General features: G+C 40.2%; 1 protein-coding gene across 4 annotated transcripts in view; it reads left to right on the top strand.

Annotated features, from left to right (window-relative positions):
- The first annotated feature begins 1285 nt into the window (after positions 1-1285).
- Positions 1286-21254, top strand: part of PDS5A (PDS5 cohesin associated factor A) — a 125871-nt gene continuing 105902 nt past the window's right edge. For 3 of the 4 annotated variants that reach the window (XR_004298843.1, XM_032400225.1, XM_032400222.1), the window contains exons 1-2: positions 1286-1413; positions 2269-2446. Coding sequence is in view for 3 of the 4 variants with exons in the window: in XM_032400225.1 (XP_032256116.1) it covers positions 2309-2446 (138 nt within the window). In the remaining variant the exon portion in view is untranslated. Of the gene's footprint in view, positions 1414-1513; positions 1630-2268; positions 2447-21254 lie in introns of those variants that run through there. The other variant, XM_032400224.1, reaches the window with a different exon arrangement.

The following is a 21254-nucleotide window of genomic DNA, read 5'->3' as shown; positions in this document are numbered from 1 at the left end:
GCGAGTACAGTACCTTTAATATTTTTCTGACCAAGTAAAGGATGTGGAAAAGACCAATGGATATCCATCAAGAATAATAATCAAATATAATTTTAAACTATGGTAGTGGTCAGTTTCAAAAGCTGAATGCTATTTCATATTATTGTATTCTTTTTTCAACTTCATCTTCTGATACATGTGCACCTGAGGTTCATTTGCTTAATTTATTTTTTTACATTAAACTGCTCAAACCCACTGCATTGGGTCTTCCTTTGGATGAAAGAAAAAGTTATTCTGGGTATATTTAAAACATTTTTAAGAAATATTTTTATTTCCATATTCACAAGAACCATCTAGCTAATTTGTAAACATGCTTACTTCTGGGTGTCACTCAGAGATCCTTATTCTCTAGGTTTGGGAGTGGAGCCCAGGAACCTACGTTTCAGACCATTCTTTGAGAACTACTCGACTCAAAGCTATTTTCATATTTTGCATCTTTCAAAATATTAATTTTAGAAATGCAAAGAGGGGAAGGCAAAAACTCTGGTGGCTGTCAGAAGGAACAAGAATGAGTAGCTCACGTTGTGCCATGTTGTAAAACTTTTCCTCAGTTTGCAGATCTTCTGTTCCTGGGGAGGAAATCAGTTCATTTTCACCGAGTAATTAACCGTCTTTCAACCAGTTCCGTCCATGTCTCTCAGGATGACCCCCAAAAGTCATGAACTCATCTTCGCGGCATAACGTAAAGCTCAGTTCGTCCTGCGTGCCCTCACAAGGGCCTCTGGGACCGGGTTCTCTTCCCGCCACAGGGGCCCCTCCTCGCTTGCCCTTTGGGTCCAATCCTCCCAGAGGCGCAAGTCTTGGCGCCAACCGGGTGGCGGCGCTGTCCGCCTCGCGCGCTGCCGCCTCGGGCCCGAGGGAGGCGGAGGCACGGCCGGCGGAGGAAGGGGAGGGAGCGAGGCGCGCGCCCTGCTCTCGCGTGCTCTCGCACCGCTCGCGTGACCGGCTGGTGTGTGCGCGAAGAGCCGGCTCCCGGGGACACGGACGGCCGGGCGCGCGCCGCTGCGAGGGGCGTCCGGGTCCCGGTCGGCGGACCCGGCCGGCGCGAGGTGTGGGCGGGCGGGCCGCGGGGGTCCCGGGCGCACACGGTCCCGGAGGTGCCTTCTCTGAGGCTGCTCTTCCTCGGCCAGACGGAGAGCGGCAGTGTCTCCCCGCCCAGCGCACACTCGCCCCGCGTCTCCCCCCGCGGCGGCTGCTCCTCCTCGGCACCGCCAGCCCCAGCGCCGCTCCCGGGCGGGCGGCGGCGGCGGCGGCGGCGGCGGCGGCGGGACCCGCGGAGCCGCTTTGTGTGCAGCCCGACGAGGGGCGGCGGCGCAACCACCTGACAGAGGCCCGGGCGCTCGATGCACCTTCCGCCCGCATGAGGAGGAGGAGGTAAAGGCGGCGGTGGCTCGGCTCCCGCCCTCGGTTGGTGGAGGGAGGGGACGGAAGGGGAGACCGGGGCGGGAGGGGGGGGCGCGGGACCGAGGCCCGGCGGAGCTGCCCGGAGGTGCCAGTGAGGCCTCGGCAGCGCCGGACGGCGCCGAGCAGTCGGGGGGCGAGAGAAGCCGCCAGGGTCCCTCCGCCGAAGTTGAAGGAACAAAATGTGAAGTGCGGAGCCGCGTCAGCCGCTTCCTGGCGTGGGGTTTGGGGTGGAGGGCGTCTTGTTTTCCCCTCCCGCGGGACAGGGGAGGGGCGGGAGCGTGGCGGGGACGCCTGGGGTCCCGAAGCTCGGCCCGGCAAAGGCGTTCGTTTCCCGGAGCCATCGCTGCGTGTGGGTCCGGTTGGGTCCCTAGTTTTGCGGCCTAAGCCGAGCCCTATAGGCCTCGCGTCTCCTTTCCCGGAGGGGACTGGCCGGGCGGGGGACTCGGGGCTTCTCTCCGACCGAGCGGGGGCCGTGAGGGCCTCGCCGGGCTCGGGAGGCTGCCAAACTTCGGACCTCGGTGCTTGGGGGTGGATTTCATTGTGAAAGGCGGAATGGGAAACTCCTGGCGCTGCTCGGCGCTTCCCGCGGCCGCGGCGGCTGGTGCCGGAGAGCCCCGTGGGCCCGCAGCTGGCGGGGCCCGCGTGAGTGCGGGTGGCGGGGCGGCCACCAGGGTCTAGGCCCGGGGAGGGGCGAGTGGCGGGGCCGCCGCCGAGTCCCCGGCCTCCCCGGATAAAGGGCCCTTTGCAGATTAGAGATTTTTGAAATGAAAAAAGAGGTTACAAAGTCTCCCTTTTCTCGCTGAACTTTTGTTTTCTGACCGATAGAGGCCGGTAGAGGACTGTGAAAGAAAAGTTGTCCCCCAGGATGGACTTCACCGCGCAGCCCAAGCCTGCCACGGCCCTGTGTGGCGTCGTGAGTGCAGACGGGAAGATCGCTTACCCTCCGGGGGTAAAGGAGATCACCGACAAGATCACCACGGATGAAATGATCAAGCGACTGAAGGTGAGCGTCTGGACACAGGGTTCACGCTTCAGAACGTTTGTGGTAGGAGGTGCTCTCCTGTGGTATTACTGCACTGCTAGGCCTGGCCTTTACAGTTTCACCTACCCGGGTTTTTTTTAGGTATCATCTCGTTTTTTTACCCTCTCTGAAAGGTATTCTTTCTTGGCTGTATCTTTGAATAGTTCTGTAGGGATGTAATCATTATATGAAATTAAAAGGAGTGTGCCTGTTTTTTCAAGCATAAGAATTTAGGTGCTTTTTTAGAACTTTTTTCTAGAAATATTTATGAGAATACTGTTCAGAGTAGCTTACAACCTTAAATGTAGGCAATAGCTTGCCTAGGAGGGTTCCTATTTCCATTAATTTCTGAGGAGACTGATTTAATCACCAAAGCATTTTATTTAATTGTCACAATTTTCTAATATCCAGAAGCTTAAATATGAATTTAGTATGGTTAAACTTTGACAGAATGTACTGACTTCAAAATTCAGACTTGAAGTAAGGTGATGATTTAGGTCTACATGTTCAAGGTTTTCAAGAGAGAATATTTTAGCTCTAAAAAAGTTAGCTTATTTAAACCATGGTGACCCTAAGATCAAGGTTGTAAGTTTCAGGCTTATATTGGTCCGATTTTTGCTTTCTGTTGCATGGACATAGATTGTGCCCACAGCCTTACAAGATAAGTGCTGTTCTTGTGAAGGGATCAACTTGATGCAGTGGTTCTCAGCCAGGGCATTTTCTTTTTCTTTCTTTCTTTCTTTCTTTTCTTTTTTTTTTTAAAGTAGGCTCCATGGCCAGTGTGGAGCCCAGTGCCGGGCTTGAACTCACCACCCTGAGATCAAGACCTGAGCTGAGATCAAGAGTTCAACACTGAACCAACTGAGCCACCCAGGTGCCCCTTAGCCAGGGCGTCTTTGACCCCCAGGGAACATTTGTCAGTGCTGAAAATATTTTGTCTGTCACAACTAGGGCTAGATTGGAACAAGGAAAGGAAAAGACTTGAGGCAGGGAGTCCAGCTAGGAAACTGGTAATAGTGTAGGTGAAAGATGTTGAAATCTTGAAGCCAGGCAATGGTAGGGGGAAGAGAGGTAGGGAAGGAACCAAGAAATGTTTCAGAGTTAGAATCAATCAGACTTGGTGGGAGGTGAGGGAAGAAACAATGTTGACAGTGTTTGTACCTTGGGCAACTTGATGAAATGTATTTTTAGGGAATGATCTTGCCCCTTTGTTCTAGAGCTTAATATAGTGCCTACTAAATGTTTATGAAGTTGTGAGTGATTAATGAATATTTAAAGTATTCCTTTACCTTAGTTTTTAAAATCTAATGAAATTCTAGTTTGTTGCCTCTGTTGAAGGAAAAGGACACATTACCTTCCGTTAAAATAAACTTGATACTAAAGATTATACACGAGGTGAGGTGCTTAATTGATGCTTCTTAAGGTTATAGTGAATGTTTGGAGATGCTGAAAAATTATGAAATACAAAGCTGTTAAGTAAACAATTTATAGATTTTTAATTTTTTATTTTCATATCAGGAGTATTGAAATCTTGAATTCTAGTGATGGATAATCTGGTTAAAAAAGTTACGACCATATGTACTTTTTCTACTTGCAGATAGATTATTAGAAATGCTGTTATATAAATGGACATATAACCAAGTCTAGAATGAGCTTTGGGTTAGGAAATCATTTGTTATGTGTTCTTTTGGAAGTTAAAATTGACATACATATTAACCAGTTTGAATGTCCTGCTAAAATTTTGCTTTTCTCAAGAATCTTATGATTTTTCCCCTTATTTTTCTAAGTCTGTTTTGACTTTGTGCTTTCTAGGGATCCCTGGTTAGTTAAAGTAGTACTGTCTCATTGGAAGCGTAGATTTTTAACAATGTTTAACTATTTTTGATAATTCTTGTGTTTATTAAACCCTTAATTATGGGCAAATTTTATAAATTCAGTAGTTTTTTTTTATTGTAACATAGCAACAATGTTCAAATGCTGTATAAATGCAAACAGAGCTTAATGGCAGGTAAAATCTTAGTGAAATTCAGAGATGTTTGGTCCATTCTCTTCAGTTTTCAAGAATGGGACAAACATTTTTACAATAGAACCATAATTTTAGAGTTAGAAGGATCTTAAAGGAAATTCTAGAACTCCTTGTATTTCACAAATGAGAAAATTTAGGCCCAAAGTGGCCAAGTAACATGTACTGAGATCAGTCATAGAGTGGCTTAGTGGCAGAGCCAGGGCAATAGCATCATATTTATTTTCATTCTTATAGCTGATTTTCTTCAAAGGAATCTAAGTAGAACTAAGAAGGTATTTTTATTATGCAATTGAAAACAGTAAAGTGAAAAGAGAAGGGAATCAATGAATTCATTTGTTCTTTTGCAAGGAGATATAGGACAGCATTTTTTTTTAACATTAGAAACAATTGTAATGCTTTGAAGCTTTCTTGAAAATGGTTCTTAGGGGCACCTGGGTGGCTCAGTCGTTAAGCGTCTGCCTTCAGCTCAGGTCATGATCCCAGGGTCCTAGGATTGAGCCCCGCGTCTGCTCCCTGCTCAGCGGGAAGCCTGCTTCTCCCTCTCCCACTCCCTCCTGCTTGTGTTGCCTCTCTCGCTGTCTCTCTCTCTGTCAAATAAATAAAATCTTAAAAAAAGAAAATGGTTCTTAGAATATGTCTTTGGAATAGCTAAGGTATACTTTTGTATATATATTACAGGTTTTAATTTCAGTTTCTGAGGAATTACTTTACATATTCTTATGTCCAGTCACACTGGCCTTCGATCAGTTCCTTGAACATGCCATGTTCATTTCTGCCTAGACAGATTCCACATTACATAACCCATACGTGTACTCTTCTCAACTTCCTTTGTCATTAATTTGTTCTTTTGTCACTCATTTGTTTTTCTTAAGGGAAGTCTCTTAGATTCCCCATTATGTGTTCTTTTAGCTCCTGCATATCATTTATTACAGATGTGATATTACACTTATGCATATGTTCATGAATACAGGTACCAAGTCTCTTTTTGTTTATTTTTGTACCCTGCCAGCACCAAGTCCAATGCCTGGCACATTGTTAGGTGCCCAGCAAATATTTGGTCAGTGGACAAATGAATACTTTGTATTAATATTGGATTAGAAAAAAATAATAATAGTGGATTAGAGAAATATTTGTATTTTTGAAATGAAGGATAATTTGAAAATATTTTGAATTGCAACTAAGTCTTTACCTGAGATTGCATACCAGAGAGATAACATGGATATTTAGAATTTTAGAACCAAAAGGTAGTTTAGAGGTTATTTGGTTCTGTTCTGATTTTCCAGATGAAGAAACGGAGTCTGAGATGTTGTGATCAGCCCTAGTTACAGAAAGCTGAAAACTATCACTAACAGTTTTGTTGCTTAGGGTTGCCTGGCTGGCTCATTTGGTAGAGCATGCAACTCTTGATTTCAGTGTCATGAGTTCAGGCCCCCTGTTGGGTGTGCAGCCTACTTTTTAAAATAAATAAATAAACAAACGGTTTTGTTACTTAGATAAGTTGCAGTTATATATTAATTTTAGAACTATTAAAGGCCGTACAAAAGTTATCTCTTTGAAAGGACAGCAGATTGTTTACTACCAATGTTACATTAAGCATCAAGATCTGTAGTTCACAAATAGCCTTCTTTCTGTATAGTTAAGGATTCTGAAACTAATGTAGCAGTCATGTCTGATAACTTTTATAACACATTCAAAATACACCTATAAACAGTGTTGTACATAGCTCCATTAAGAGCTTCTGCCCACAGTTTGTTATACACGTCGGTTTCAAATCATGTATTAATATAGAACTACATGCTACTCACATTTTATTCCTTCCTTTCTTGCTGTTTTGGAAGTAGAAAGTCCTTATAAGCCTTCATTTTTAGAGAGAGGGACGGACCAGTTGAAGATTTAAGTATTTATTTATTTAAGTAATGTCTGCACCCAACCTGCGGCTTGAACTCACCACCCTGAGATCAGGAGTTGCACACTCAAGCTGAGCCAGCCAGGGGCCCTCAAGATTGTTTCTTATATCCACTTCTTATTACCTGGTGTCAGAGTTCAGTACCCCAGACAGTTCTCTGGCTATTAACTTCATACCCAAATCTGCCGTATTCATCCAGTCACAGAATCAAATAAAAATTCGTACTACTTTGGTGCTAAGAATTAGGAAAGATTAAATAACAAGGTTTCATTGTTCTGAATATGTCCCCCATTTTTCTCCCACCAGGTGTTATTTATGTATTTTCTTTGTATTTTAATGTCACCTTTCTCTTTGTGTCAACCATTCCCTCTGCCCCACACTCTCACTTCTGCTTTCTGTAGTGTAGCTTGTTTGATATAGTTCGGAATTAGGATGTGGTGGCTTGACTTAAGGTAGGGCATCTCTCTTTTCTCATCAGATGTAGGTTGTGAGAGGGGAAGAATAGATTAGGGGCAGGAAGGCCATGAATTCTTTCCCTTCCTTTCCTCCAGGTGGATCCCAGAAATACCTACTTTGGTTATAATTATTTTCACTTCCATAAAAGATTTTTATTTATCCCTAAATGCCACATAGGATGCTAATTTTACATATAATTCAGTATTAACTTCCAGTCTAAAATCTGTTTGCATATTTTATTTTAATATTTGTATTAAGTCTTCTTTGCAGAAGATTCTGCTAGGAAATTAAAAAATTCAATAGGCAGGATTTCTAAAATGAAGCCCTATAATATAGCCAATATGTATTTGGGGAGTAATGCTAACTGTAGCACAGTTCTTATTTTAGACTTGCATTTGTGTAGAGGAACTGTTCTGCTCATTTGTTGGTATGTAACAAACTACCCCAAGCCTAGTGGTTTAAAACAGCTGTGTTTTTTTTTTAATTTTATTATGGTAAAATATATATAACATAAATTTTGCCATTTTAATCTTTAAGATTTTATTCATTTATTTATCAGAGAGAGAGAGCGCGCACGAGCAGGAGAAGTGGCAGGCAGAGCAGGCAGAGGGAGAAGCAGACTCCCCGCTGAGCAGGGAGCCCGATGTGGGACTCGATCCCAGGACCCTGGGATCATGACCCGAGCCGAAGGCAGACGCTTAACCAACTGAGCCACCCAGGCGTCCCCATTTTAATCATTTTTAAGAGTAGTTTTGTGGTATCAAGCACATTCACATTGTTGTGCAACCATCACTACCATTCATGTCCAAAACTTTTTCATATTTTCCAACTGAAACTTTGTACCCATTAAACAGTAACTCTTGGGGCACCTGGGTGGTTCAGTGGGTCAAGTGGTTAAGGGTCTGCCTCCAGCTCAGGTCATGATCTCAGGGTCTTGGGATCAAGCCTGGCATCACATCAGCCAGGCATTGCATTGCATCGCATCAGGCTCCCTGCTTAGCTGGAGTCTGCCTCTCCCTCTCTGTTGCCCTTCCCCCTGCTTGTGGGAGTGCTTTTTTTTTTTTCTCTCTCTCTTTCTCAAATGAATAAATGAAATCTTAAAAAAATGGTAACTCTTTCCCCCTTCCCCTAGCAGGGGCAACCACCTTTCTACTTTGTGTCTCTGAATTTAAATACTCTAAGAGCCTAATATGAGTAGAATCATAATAGTGTTTGTCCTTTTGTGACTGGCTTGTTTCACTTAGCATAATGTCTTCAAGGTTCACCCATATAGTATATGTCAGAATTTACTTTTTAAGGCTAGATAGTATTTCACTGTGTATATATAAAGCATCTTTTGTTTATCCATTCATTTGTCAATGGACATCTGGGTTGCTTCTACCTTTGACATCTGCCACTTTCCTTCTTTATCTCACAATTTTGTGAATCAGGAATTTGGGCAGGCTTGGCTTGACTTGAGTATTTTTCTCCATGTTCCTTACTGTGCTCATTCAGTTATTCAACTGGTGTCTAAACTGGTCTAGAAAATCCACACTGGTGTCTCTCAAACACTTTGTGCTTTGGTAGGAACAGCTGTAAGGTTGAACTCAGCTGGGCCTTTTTCCTATCTATGATGTAATCTTGGGGCTTCTCTACATGGTCTCTCTCGCAGGGTAGTTGGACTCAGGCTCTAAGACACCATGGAGGAATTTGCCAGTACTTTTTAAAGGCTTGGTTCAGAATTGGCAATGTCACATCTGTCTTACTCTGTTGGTTAAAGTGCTCATGGCCCAATCTACATTCAAGGGGAGAAAAAAATGACTCTACTTCTCAATGGAAGAAGAAAGAAAGAATTTGTAGCCATCTTTAATCTATCACAGGAGCTCTTTTGACAAGTCAGAGTATACTAACTGTAGACTTTGTAGCGGTATTCATAAATTTGAAAAACACTTAATTTCAAAAATAATAGTATATATTTGCAGCCAACTTGCTAGATTTGTGAAATTTATTTTAAATACTGTAAGAAAAATTCGTAGGAATTTTTTTATGGGCTAGGTAGGGAGAAATTATGTGGGAATCTCATGATTTGATCTTAGAATCCTGTTTCTTTTATTATTTGAATTTTTACTGGAGAGTATTGCTGGCTAATTATGATGTTTTTTCCACTCCCTCCTCCTTTTTAAGAATTACCTCAACTTTTTATTTTGAGACATTTCAGACCTCTGGAAAAGTTGGAAAAATTGTACCTTCAGTACCTATATCCCTTCACTTAGGTTTACCAGTTGTTAACATTTTGTCACCTTTGTTTGCTTTTGTTTCTCCATACACACACAGAGGGAGACAGACATGATACACTTTTTTGTACCTACAGACATCATGACATTCTCCCTGTGAATGCTTCAGTGTTCTTCTTAGAAGAGTGATTGTTATCACACTCCAAACTTAACATTGGTACAGTGTTATCTGTTATACTGTCCATAATAAAGTTCTCCCAGTTGTCCTAAAAATGACTGTTAATTTTTTTATTTAATTATTTTTTAATTTTTAAGTTTTTTTATTGACATACAGTTGACACACAGTGTTATATTAGTTTCAGGTATGCAACGTAGTGATTGCATAGGTCTGTATGTTACATGTTACCATACAATGGTATTACAGTATCAGTGACTATATTGCCTACGTTGTACCTTTTATCCCTGTGACTTATTCATTCCATGATTAGAATCCTCTACCTCACATGCCCCCCTCACTCATTTTGCATTTACCCCAGCCCCTCCCTTCTGGCAACCATCAGTTAAAAATGACTTTTTAAAAATTGGATTTTTTCCTCTATCCAAGTTTCAGTATAGGATCATTTGCATATGTCATGTCTCTTTAGTCTCCTTTTTTATTTTATTTAATTTATTTATTTAAAGATTTTATTTATTTGACAGAGAGACACAGCAAGAGAGGGAACACAAGCAGGGGGAGTGCAAGAGGGAGAAGCAGGCTTCCCAAGGAGCAGGGAACCCGATGTGGGGCTCAATCCCAGGACCCTGGGATCATGACCCAAGCTGAAGGCAGGCGCTTAACAACTGAGCCATCCAGGCTCCCCTAGTCTCCTTTTTTAAAGATTTTTATTTGTTTTAGAGAGAGAGCATGTGTGCGCGGGGGAGGGGGTCAGAAGGAGAGGGAGAGAGAATCTCAAGCAGAGTCCCTGCTGAACGTGGAGCCTGATGCAGGGCTCCATCTCAGAACCCTGAGATCATGACCTGAGCTGAAATCAGGAGTTGGAGGCTTAACTGACTGAGCCACCCAGGCGCCCCTCTTTAGTCTCCTTTTTAATTTAGAAAGTTCTGGGGTGCCTGGGTAGCTCAGTCGTTAAGCGTCTGCCTTCAGCTCAGGTCATGATCCCAGGTCCTGGGATCTAGCCCGGTGTTGGGCTCCCTGCTCGGCGGGAAGCCTGCTTCTCCCTCTCCCACTCCCCCTGCTTGTGTTCCCTCTCTCACTGTGTCTCTCTCTGTCAAATAAATAAAATCTTAAAAAAAAAAGTTCTGTCACCGTTGTTGGAAGGGGGGGGGAGTCATTCATGGTGTGACATTTTTGAAGCATTGGTCTCATAGGAGTGCCATAATCTGTTTTTCTCATTTCCTCGTGCTTAGGTTGAACTTTTTTTGGTGTGTACTTTACCATGCAAGTGGTGATGTATAGTCAGTCTCCTTTGCATCATCAGGAGGCACAGAATGTCATTTTGTCCTGTTGGTTATGCTAAGTTTGATCACTTGGTTACAATTGGTCAACTCTTTCCATTGTAAGTATACCTTTCCCAGCTTTGCAATTACTAAGTAATATTTAAAGTGACAGTTTGTGAGAATAATTTGTTTTCTAACAATTTTTACTTAACTGTTTTAGTATCCACTTTGGTGATTATAAAATGTTGCCTTTTTAAAATTCTATCATTCCTTCTACATGTGTTAGCTGGCCTTCCTCTGTAGAAAAGAGCCTTCCCCCTCCTACCCGCCCCCCCTTTTTAAGATTTTATTTATTCATTTGAGAGAGGGAAACAGAGCACACAAGCAGGGGGAGGGGCAGAGGGAGAGGGAGAAGCAGGCTCCCCGCTGAGCCAGCCGGGAGCCCGACGTGGGGCTCAATCCCAGGACCTGGAGATCATGACCCAAACCGAAGGCAGATGCTTAACCATCTGAGCCACCCAGGCACCCCACCTGCTCCCCTTTTTAAAAAAATTATTCATGGATTCTTCATTCAGTGCATTATAGTCTACTGTCTTTATTCCCTTTGAGAGTCAAATTATCCCAAAATGAGCATGCTGGCTTTGGTGTCCTTTTGAAACATCTAGTATCTTTTTGATGTCTCTCTGAGTCTTTGAGCACTTCTTTGTTTTCTGGTGCAACATGTTCACCTTGTGCTTTCTTGCCCCAGATTTGGATAGGTCATTTTTTCCACAGGGTCCTATTTCCATTTTAGTTAGAGAGTGGTGTTTATAAACCAAGGTCTGGGCGTGGGCATTGGGTTCACATAGGTAGTAGGAGGTAATTTTTCAGGCCCTATCAGTGTGTAGAGCTAGGAAATATACATACTTTAAATTATGAGTTCATTCTGTTCAGTTAAAATCCAACACCACAGGGACGCCTGGCTGGCTCAGGCAGTAGAGCATGCAGATCCTTTTTTTTTCCCTTTTTTTAAGATTTTATTTATTTACTTTAGAGAGAGAGCAGGGTCAGGGGAGCAGAGGGAGAGGGACAAGCCAACTCTGCGCTGAGCATGGAGCCCAATGTGAGGCCGGATCCCAGGACCTGGAGCCGACTGAGCCACCCAGGCACCCTGTGCATGTGACTCTTAATCTCGGGGTTGTGAGTTCAAGCCCCATGTTAGGGGCAGAGGTTACTTAAAAAAAATAAAACAAAACAAAAATAGCCCCACAGTTTTTCCTAAACTTCCTCCATTCCATATTTGTATCATCCTTCTTCTACAGTATAAATCCTGTTTTCCCTTAACTTTGATAAATTTATTTCCTTGTACTACCCTGCTATAAACTCAGACAAAATTCAATACTATACCAGTATCCCTTGCAAGATTTTTTGCAGTTTTGTTGTACCCCTAAGGTTGTATAGAGTACATTATTTGTTAGTTACTTGAATTTGAATTCTTTTGTCCAAGTGATTACATTATCAATTTTATATACAATTGGTTTCTTTCTTTCTGTTTGTATTCAATTTTTATACACACAATACTTTTTATTTCCACTGATCAATGTGATTCTTGCTTTTTTTTATTGTGCTAAAAAACACACAACATAAAATTACCATCTTAACCATTTTTAAGTCTACAGTACAGCACTGTCAACTATGTGCCTTGTTTCTTTGTGAGCCTCCCTCTGCCCCTTCCACATATGTATACATTGTTAATACAACAGACCTCTATAACTTTTTCATCTTTCAGAACTGAAACTCTGTATCCTGTGAATAACTCCCTCCTTCCCCCCCTCCCCCCGCCCAGCCCCTGGCAACCACCATTCTATTTTCTGTTTCTAGGGGTTTGACTACTTTAGATACCTCATATAAGTGGAATCACATAGCATCTTTTTGTGACTGGCTTATTCCACTTAGCAAAATGTCCTCAAGGCTTATCCGTGTTGTAGCATATGACAGGAGTTTCTTCTTTTTAAAGGTTGTATAATACGTTGTGCGTATATACCATTTTCTTTATACAGTAATCTGTTGATGGACATTTAGGTTGCTTCTCCTTCTTGGCTGTTGTGAAGAATACTGCAGTGAACCTGGGTATCTCTTTGAGATCCTGTTTTCAATTCTTTTGCATGTATACCCAGAATATATACTGCTGGATCATATGATGGTTCCATTTCTAATTTTTTTGAAAATTAGAAAATTATTGTTGCCATAGCAGCTGCACCAGAAGTGCACAAGTATTCCAATTTCTCCAGATCCTCACCAGTGCTTATTATTTTCAGTGGTTGTTTTTTTGTTTGTTTGTTTTTTAAGATTTTATTTATTTCTCTGACAGAGAGGGAGAGAGCAAGCAGAAGCAGGGGGAACAGCAGACAGGGGAGAAGCAAGCTCCCTGCTGAGCAAGGAGCCCAATGTGGGGCTCGATCCCAGGACCTTGGGATCACAACCCGAGCCAAAGGCCGACGCCCAACCGACTGAGCCACCCAGGCACCCCTTCTGTGTTTTGATAGTGGCTATATTTAACAGGTGTGGGGTGATGTCTCATTGTAGTTTTGATTTGTAGTTCCCTTATGAGTGATGTTTAGCATCTTTTCATGCTTGTTGGCTATTTGTGTATCTTTGGAGAAATGTCTATTCAAGTCCTTGGCCCATTTTTTAATTGGTTTGGTTTTTCTGTTGTTGTTGAATTGGAGTATTTAATTTTAGGGATTACTTCATTCTTTTTATTTAATTTTACATGGTTCAAAAGTCAGTACTATATAAAAACTTATACTTTTCAGAAGCCTTACTCCCATCCTTATCCTTTCCATGCAACCACCCACTATAGGTAATCATTTTCAGGGTGCCTGGGTGGCTCAGTTGGTTGAGTGACCAACTCTTGATTTCGGCTCAGGCTATCAGGTCATGATCTCAGGGCCCTGGGAGGCTGCCACCCGCGCCCCCCCCCCCCACCCCCGTCCATCTGTGTCCAGCTCCATGCTTATCAGGGAGCCTGCTGGAGGATCTCTCTTCCTCTGCTCCTTCCCCCACTCACACAGGCATATATTTTCTTATAATAAAAATAAATAAATCTTGTCATTTTCATTAGTTCTTGGTCAGTCTTTTCTGTGTTGCCTCCCTTCTTACTCAAAGTGTAGACTACTGGGGTGCCTGGGTGGCTCAGTCCGTTAAGCATCTGCCTTCAGCTCAGGTCATGATCTCCGGGTCCTGGGATTGAGCCCCGCCTCAGGCTTGCTGCTCAGCAGGGAGTCTGCTTCTTTCTCTCTCTCTCTCTCCCCCCTGCCCCTCACCCCGCTCATTCTCTCTCTCAAGTAAATAAACAAAATCTTTTTTAAAAAAATGTAGACTATATGTACTCTTTTGTACTTTGCTTTTTTTCACTTAGTATATTTTGGAAGTCACTCCAGTTTCACTTGGAAATTTCCATATCTGGAAATCTTTTTTTAATTCTTTTTCGTGGTGTTTTAGTACTGTATGTGTAGATGTGCCATAGTTTATTCAGCTAGTCTCATTGTTACATTTGAGATTGTTTCTGATATTTTGCTATTACAAATAATGCTAATGTCAATAACCTTGTTTCACGTGTTTTGTATTTGTAGAAGTTTATCTTCAGGGCAGATTTCTAGGAGTGGAATTGTTGGGTCAAAGAGTAAATTTATGAGCTATCTATATATATCTGTATCTATATAGATATATAGATACAGATATATATGTATGTGTTGTTTTTTTTTTTTTTTGGAGGTGGTCGAATTCTCCTCCATAGGGGTTGTACCATTTTGGACTTCTATCAGCTAATATAAGAATGCCCCGGCTCTCATTATGTATTCTCAAGTAATGCCTACATTTATTTATTTAAAATAATGCCTACTTTTTTTTTTTTTAAAGATTTTATTTATTTGTCAGAGAGAGAGAGAACATATAAGCAGAGGGAGCAGCAGGCAAAGGGAGAAGCAGGCTCCCCACTGGGCAAGGAGGAGCCCAGTGCAGGACTCGATTCCAGGACCCCAGGATCACAGCCTGAGCCAAAGGCAGACGTTTAACCGACTGAGCCACCCAGGCATCCCGTAATGCTTACTTTTAAATTAGCAAATTGGCAAATTAATATGTTGCAAAAAAGCCATTTTATTAACTCCTGGCAACAAGAGTTCTTTATGGGAATGATTAAACTTAACGTATCACATTGAGGTTAAGAGGGGTAAGAACCCTATTTAGATATCCTTAAAAACTCAAAGGGAATTGAGTGACTGTTTTAGTTTCTAGGTTTTTTTAGTTTGTTTAAAGAAATGAGGTGGTGGGGACAAAATGTTAGTAACAAAGATGGTGTTGAAATCAAGTCTCACTTAGGTCTTAATTCAACACCTTGAATTAAATAGAAATTAGGTGAAGGCATGTTAAAAATCCTGTATGAAATAAGCGACATTGATATGTAGAATGCCAATACCATGATTTATTTTTCCTATCAGAAATCTGTAGACATCCAAGGAAAAAACTGATGAGTTCTCACAGTAGGAAAACAGGTTTTAAGGTCATTAATGAATTTTGTTTCTATTAGCTTCTATTTTCAGAATTAATGTTTTAAGTTAAGCACTAGGCTGAGGTTGTTGGCACATGGAAATATGTCCAGTTGAATTCCCCACTTAGAAAGATAAAATGAGTAGAGTTTATACATTATATAAAAGCTTAACAAGTTTTTATTTGCTGAAGACAACAAATCAAGAGGTTTCTAGATAATGTTTATAATAGAAAGCTGAATACAAAAATAACAAAGGAATTTACTAATCTTCTTGCCCTTGCTGTTGGCATTTGGTTTTTTACATTAATGCAGAGCTTCCCAGCTAGTGTACTTCCATACAGTTACAGGTGTGCCTAAATATAGGAGTCTGAGGGACTCCATATTTGGAGGTTACAAATATTTTCTTTTTTTTGTGTGTATGATGTGATATTTTATTTTTTTAGTTTATTTTTAGTTTATTTTTTTTATAAGTAATCTCTATACACCATTGGGGCTTGAACTCACAACCGCATGATCAGAAGTCACCTGCTCTACAGACTCAGCCAGCCAGACGCCCCTATGATGTGGTATTTTAAAAGTTGGGAACTGCTATAATACGTTTTTTTTTTCATGTTTTAAAATTATTAAGATCAGGGCGCCTGGGTGGCTCAGTTGGTTAAGCGACTGCCTTCGGCTCAGGTCATGATCCTGGAGTCCCTGGATCGAGTCCTGCATCGGGCTCCCTGCTCGGCAGGGAGTCTGCTTCTCCCTCTGACCCTAACCCCTCTCATGTGCTCTCTCTCATTCTCTCTCTCTCAAATAAATAAATAAAATCTTTAAAAAAAAAACTTATAAATAAATAAATAAATAAAATTATTAAGATCAAACATTCAAAACTTCCTACCAAGGTAGGAGTGCTGTGATTGGTGCTGTTAAAACCAGCCCTTAAATAGTATTAGTCCATTGGGGAAAGTAGATTTATACTAGAATAACACTGGATTGGATTTCCATTTTTATGAAGAAACAATATTTGAAATTAACATATATAACTTATAAATTAAATGCCGGTTACTAGGATTGCATGCTAGGATTGTGCTAGGATTGCGTTTGTTTCTTTGGATAAAGAAATACTATGAATTTTGATCGTCAAGAAAAGTTTCGTGGAGAAGGTGACAGTTGGACTGGAATTTGAAGGCTCAGACTGTGGTAGACAAATAGGTGGTAACACATTCCAGACAAATAGCAGGGACAAAAACTGAGTGGCAGAAGCATGCTTGGTGTGTTTAAAGAAAATTAGTAGAACAGTTTTGCTAGAGCTAATGCATCTTAAGAGAGTAGTTGAGAGAAAAAAAGAGGAAGGTACCTCTTGAAATTGTTAAATTTCTTAAATGCCAAAGAAAGGAATTTGAGTTAAAAAAAAAAAACAACTCACATTTGTGCTGAGGAGTCTGGTGTCTAAGTCATAGTTTTGCGTGATTAACAAAGCTAAGTGGTCAAGCAGTTTCTTTACACGTGAATACCACCTTTGTGGCTGATTTGTGGTCTTTTTGTCCTCCTTTTCAGACCAGATAGCATCTTTGGTTGAACAGTAATCTATTTCTAATTGATACTGTCTGAATAGATCTGTTAGTTGGTGAGAGTTTAGTCATATGACACTAGGTGTGAAGACTGTGGCTGAGTAAAATTTTAAAAGAGTGGTTAGTAGAATTTTATGTACTAGACTATCATATGAATTGGATTTTTATCACATATTTATTCCAAAAAAAATTTTTTTTTTTTAAGATTTTATTTATTTATTTGACAGAGAGACAGCGAGAGAGGGAACACAAGCAGGGGGAGTGGGAGAGGGAGAAGCAGGATTCCCACCGAGCAGGGAGCCTGATGTGGGGCTCGATCCCAGGACCCCGGGATCATGACCTGAGCCGAAGGCAGACGCTTAACGACTGAGCCACCCAGGCGCTCCTCCAAAATTTTTTTCCAAAATTTTTTAGAATTTCTGTGTTAGGAATTTAAGTAAATGTCAATAAACTGATGCCAAATTGTTAAGTTTAATACTTGAAAATTAAACTTATATTTAATTGGACATGTATAATTGTCCTATAATTTCAAATGTTTGAATATCCTTCATCTAGTCATTATAAAATAAGTAGAGGTAAATTTTTCATTACACAAAAAGAAAATCCTTGAATAAAAATGTTTAAGGACTGAGTCAGCATGTGTAAGAAGACTAGTGTGTTTTTGGCAGAAGTTTAGAAAATGGTTTTCTTCTTGAAGCATGTACCTAAATAGTTTTGAAAAAAGTGGTAAAAATCATCAGGCAGTAATAAGATGAAATTGATTTTAGATCTCTTGGAAGTAATGTTATGTAATTTTGTCTATTATATTCATTTCTCATCCTTTAGTTGATATTTTACCAGATTTTTTAGATTATAATACACTGTTTCACTTGTCCTTTATATTTTTCTATACATTTTTGTTTAGTATTCACTTAATGTTTTTTTTAATAGATGCTATTTTTTAGAGCAATTTTAGTTCTTAGCAAAATTAAGTAGAAAGTACAGAATTCCCATCAACTTCCTGTCTCCCCTCTCCCCCCCGCCATTACATCCAGCACCAGAGTAGTATGTTTGTTACATTCCGTGGACATTAACACATCATCATCACCCAAAGTCCATATTCTTTTTTTTTTTTAAGAATTTATTTTTAGAGCAATTTTTGTTTCAGAACACAATTGAAGGGAAGGTATAGAGATTTCCCATATACCTCCTTCCCCACACATGCATGGCCTCCCCCATTATCAGTATCACTCAACAGAATGGTACGTTTCTTACCAAAAATGAACCTATGTTGATACATAATCACCCAAAGTCCATAGTTTACCTTAGGTTTATTCTTGGTGTTGCACATTCTTTGGGTCCAGGCAAATGTATATTGACATATATCCATCTTTATAATAACATCTAGAGTATTTTCAGTGCCCTAAAAGTTGTCTCTGCTCTGCCTATATATCCCTCCTCCCTTCCTATATATTTTTTACTGTGGAAAATCTCAAATGTTTATTATTTATGTATTACTTATATTTTTTATCTAAGTTGAATGTATTGTCCTCTTAATATTCCTAATTTTGACTTTTCTTATTTGGCCAAAGTGGAGCTTTAAGTGTTGGTTTTAAAAAGAAGATTTTAAATCTTGGACGTACTCAGCATGCTTTAATCTAGATTAGTGGTTCTCAGATTTTTAGAGTTTTTAAATATCACCTGGTGCTTTTAAGAATTAGATACCTGGTTAAAAAAAAAAAAATTAGATACTGGTAATCTCCCATCCCTCTACCCCCAATTTAGTAGTTTAGGGGTGGGCTCAGTTTTCTGCATTTTTTCCCCTGCATTTTCATTAAGCCCCTCTGGTATTCTTGATACAGAGAATATACACTGAGAACCCCAGAAATATATTTTACTTTCCTTATTGCTAAATTTCATATTAACTATTCTCAAAAATTTTGTCTAAAAAAGATTTTTTAAATTCGTTATAGGATTTTTAAGTTTAAATTGTGCCCAGAAACAAACTTCCCTCCCTAATTATTTTAAACTTAGCTCTATCCTGAAGACATTTAAATTTATTTGGAAGGCATGCAACTATGTATACCATGACATCTTTTACATTATCCAATGGCAGTCTGTTATTTAGAACTCTATTAATCTACATTTTTTTCAGAGGGAGAGGAGGGGCAGAGGGAGAGAGAGAATCTTAAGCAGGCTCCATGCCCAGCACAGAGCCTGACATGGGGCTGGATCTCACAACCCTGAGATCGTGACCTGAGCCGTCATAAGCCGAAATCAAGAGTTGGATGCTTAACCAACTGAGCTACCCAAGCGCCCCAATCTACATGTTTGTTATATGGTTTTACTAGTAGTTATACAAATTTAATTTAACAAAAATTATCCTCAAATGTAATTAGCTCACAGGGTCATTTGATGGGGTTATTTACTTATGAAAGCAGACATTCTGGGTTTCCAAATGAAATCTCATTCCATCCTAGTCTTCCTAATTTGAGCTGACAGCTGCAAATATAGCATGTTGGAGTTTTAAAATAATTCAAGTTAAATTGGTAGTCCATATATATTTTACTAATGAGAGTTGTACTTTTCCAAAATAGGGTCAGGAAGCATTGAACTGTTATGCATTTTCAATAGTGTGTGGCATTGCAAAACTAATCATTCTTATTTACAAATGTGTTATGATTCTTTTTTTCCCTCTGTGGGACTTCACTTTTGATTTTCATCAAAAATGAAATGTTTATGTGGCTTTATTACTTATCACTTCACTTCAGTTATTTGCAAATTGTCAATGCTTGAAATATACGATGGTGATTAAATAAAGCATTTCAAATAGCAAATCGCCCTATCACTTAGTAAAAGGGCTGCTGATTTTTTTCCTTTTTCTGACTGTTAAGTGTCTTTTGTGCATTTCTTTGTATATATCTGGTTTAGGGTTCTCTGAGTTTCTTAAATATATAGTTTATCTTTCCTTATTATTGAAAAATATTCAACCATTGTTTCTTCAAATATTTCTTCCCCATTTTTTTCTTTCCCTATTGCGCCTCCAGTCTGTTTGGTGATATTCAGCAGTTTGTTACAGCTTTTGTTTACATGCTGAAATTCCCCATTGTTAATGCATGTGTCTACCTTTTCTACTATATCTTTGAACATATTAATTTTAATTATTTTAAAGTACCTGTCTGATAGCTTAAGCATTTGGGCCATTTCTGGGTATGCTTCTGTTGACTTATTTATCTCTTGACAATGGGTCTGTCTCCCCTATCTCCCTCCTGTTTTTGATTGAATGCTGGACATTATAAAAAAAAATAGACTGAGGTAAATAATAATTATGCACAGAAGTAAACGTATCTCTTCTTTTGTCAGGTTGTTAGTGTGAGAGATTGGATAAATTCTTAACTGGTTGAACTGGATTTGCTATATTTTGCTTTTCGTGTGTGTATATGTGTGTATGAATACATCTATTCTGTCCATCTTTTTTTAAATGTATTTCAAGGTGAGTTGCATTCATCAGTATACTTTACCTCTAAACACTTTATCACAGATATCATTAATTTGAATTCACAGTATAGTTTTTCTGTGTGGGAGGGTAATATATATATCTTACTATTTGATGAGTTTTAACCGATGCTTATTCATGTATAACCCAAACTCTTTTTTTTTTTTTTTTTTTAAGATTTTATTTATTTATTTGACAGAGAGAGACACAGCGAGAGAGGGAACACAAGCAGGGGGAGTGGGAGAGGGAGAAGCAGGCTTCCCGCTGAGCAGGGAGCCCGATGTGGGGCTCGATCCCAGGACCCTGGGATCATGACCTGAGCTGAAGGCAGACGCTTAATGACTGAGCCACCCAGGCGCCCCTATAACCCAAACTCTTATCATGATATAGAACATTACCATCGCCCCAGAAAGTTCCCTCATGCTCCCTTTAGGTAATCTCTGCCCCTCTACCACCCCCATAGTGGTAATCACACTTAAAATTTTTTAAACCTAGATTAGTTTTGCCTCTTCTAAAACTTCATATAACTAGAACTATACAGTATGTATTTACTCTTGTGAAGTCCTCTATCATACATCATAATGCTTTTGAGGTTTATCCATGTTGTTGCCTGTATCATTAGTTTGTACCTTTTCATGGCTCCATATTATTCCATTGTATGAATATCCCAATTTGTGTTACCATTCTTGTATTAATGGAAATTTGGACTGTTTATGCTTTAGGCTGTTATGAAGGTGTTATACACATTCCTGTACAAGTCTTCTTTTGGACATATGCTTTTATTTATATTGGGTAAGTACCTAGGAGGGCAGTCATTGGATCATAAGATAGCTTATGTTTATTTTTTTTAAGATTTTATTTATTTGAGCAAGAGAGAGAGTGAGAAAGAGAGTGAGAGCCGGAGTGGGTGAGGGGCAGAGGGAGAAGCAGACTCCCTGCTGTGCAGGGAGCCTGATGTGGGGCTTGATCCTGGGACGCCAGGATCATGACCTGAGCTGAAGGCAGACGCTTAACTGACTGAGCCACCCAGGCACCCCAGGTTATGTTTAATTTAGGAGGCAACTGCTAGTCTTTTTTCCAGAGTGGTTGTACTATTTTACAGGTTCACCAGCAATGTATTTTAAAGGAATTTGTCCATTTCTTCTAAGTTTTTTATCCACATGAAGTAGATATTTATAATATTATCCTTTTAA

Source organism: Phoca vitulina, unplaced genomic scaffold (assembly GCF_004348235.1).
Source record: "Phoca vitulina isolate PV1807 unplaced genomic scaffold, GSC_HSeal_1.0 scaffold3, whole genome shotgun sequence".
NCBI classification, from domain to species: Eukaryota; Metazoa; Chordata; class Mammalia; order Carnivora; family Phocidae; genus Phoca; species Phoca vitulina.
Note: the sequence above shows the minus strand (reverse complement) of the source record. Positions and strands in the feature narration are given on the sequence as shown.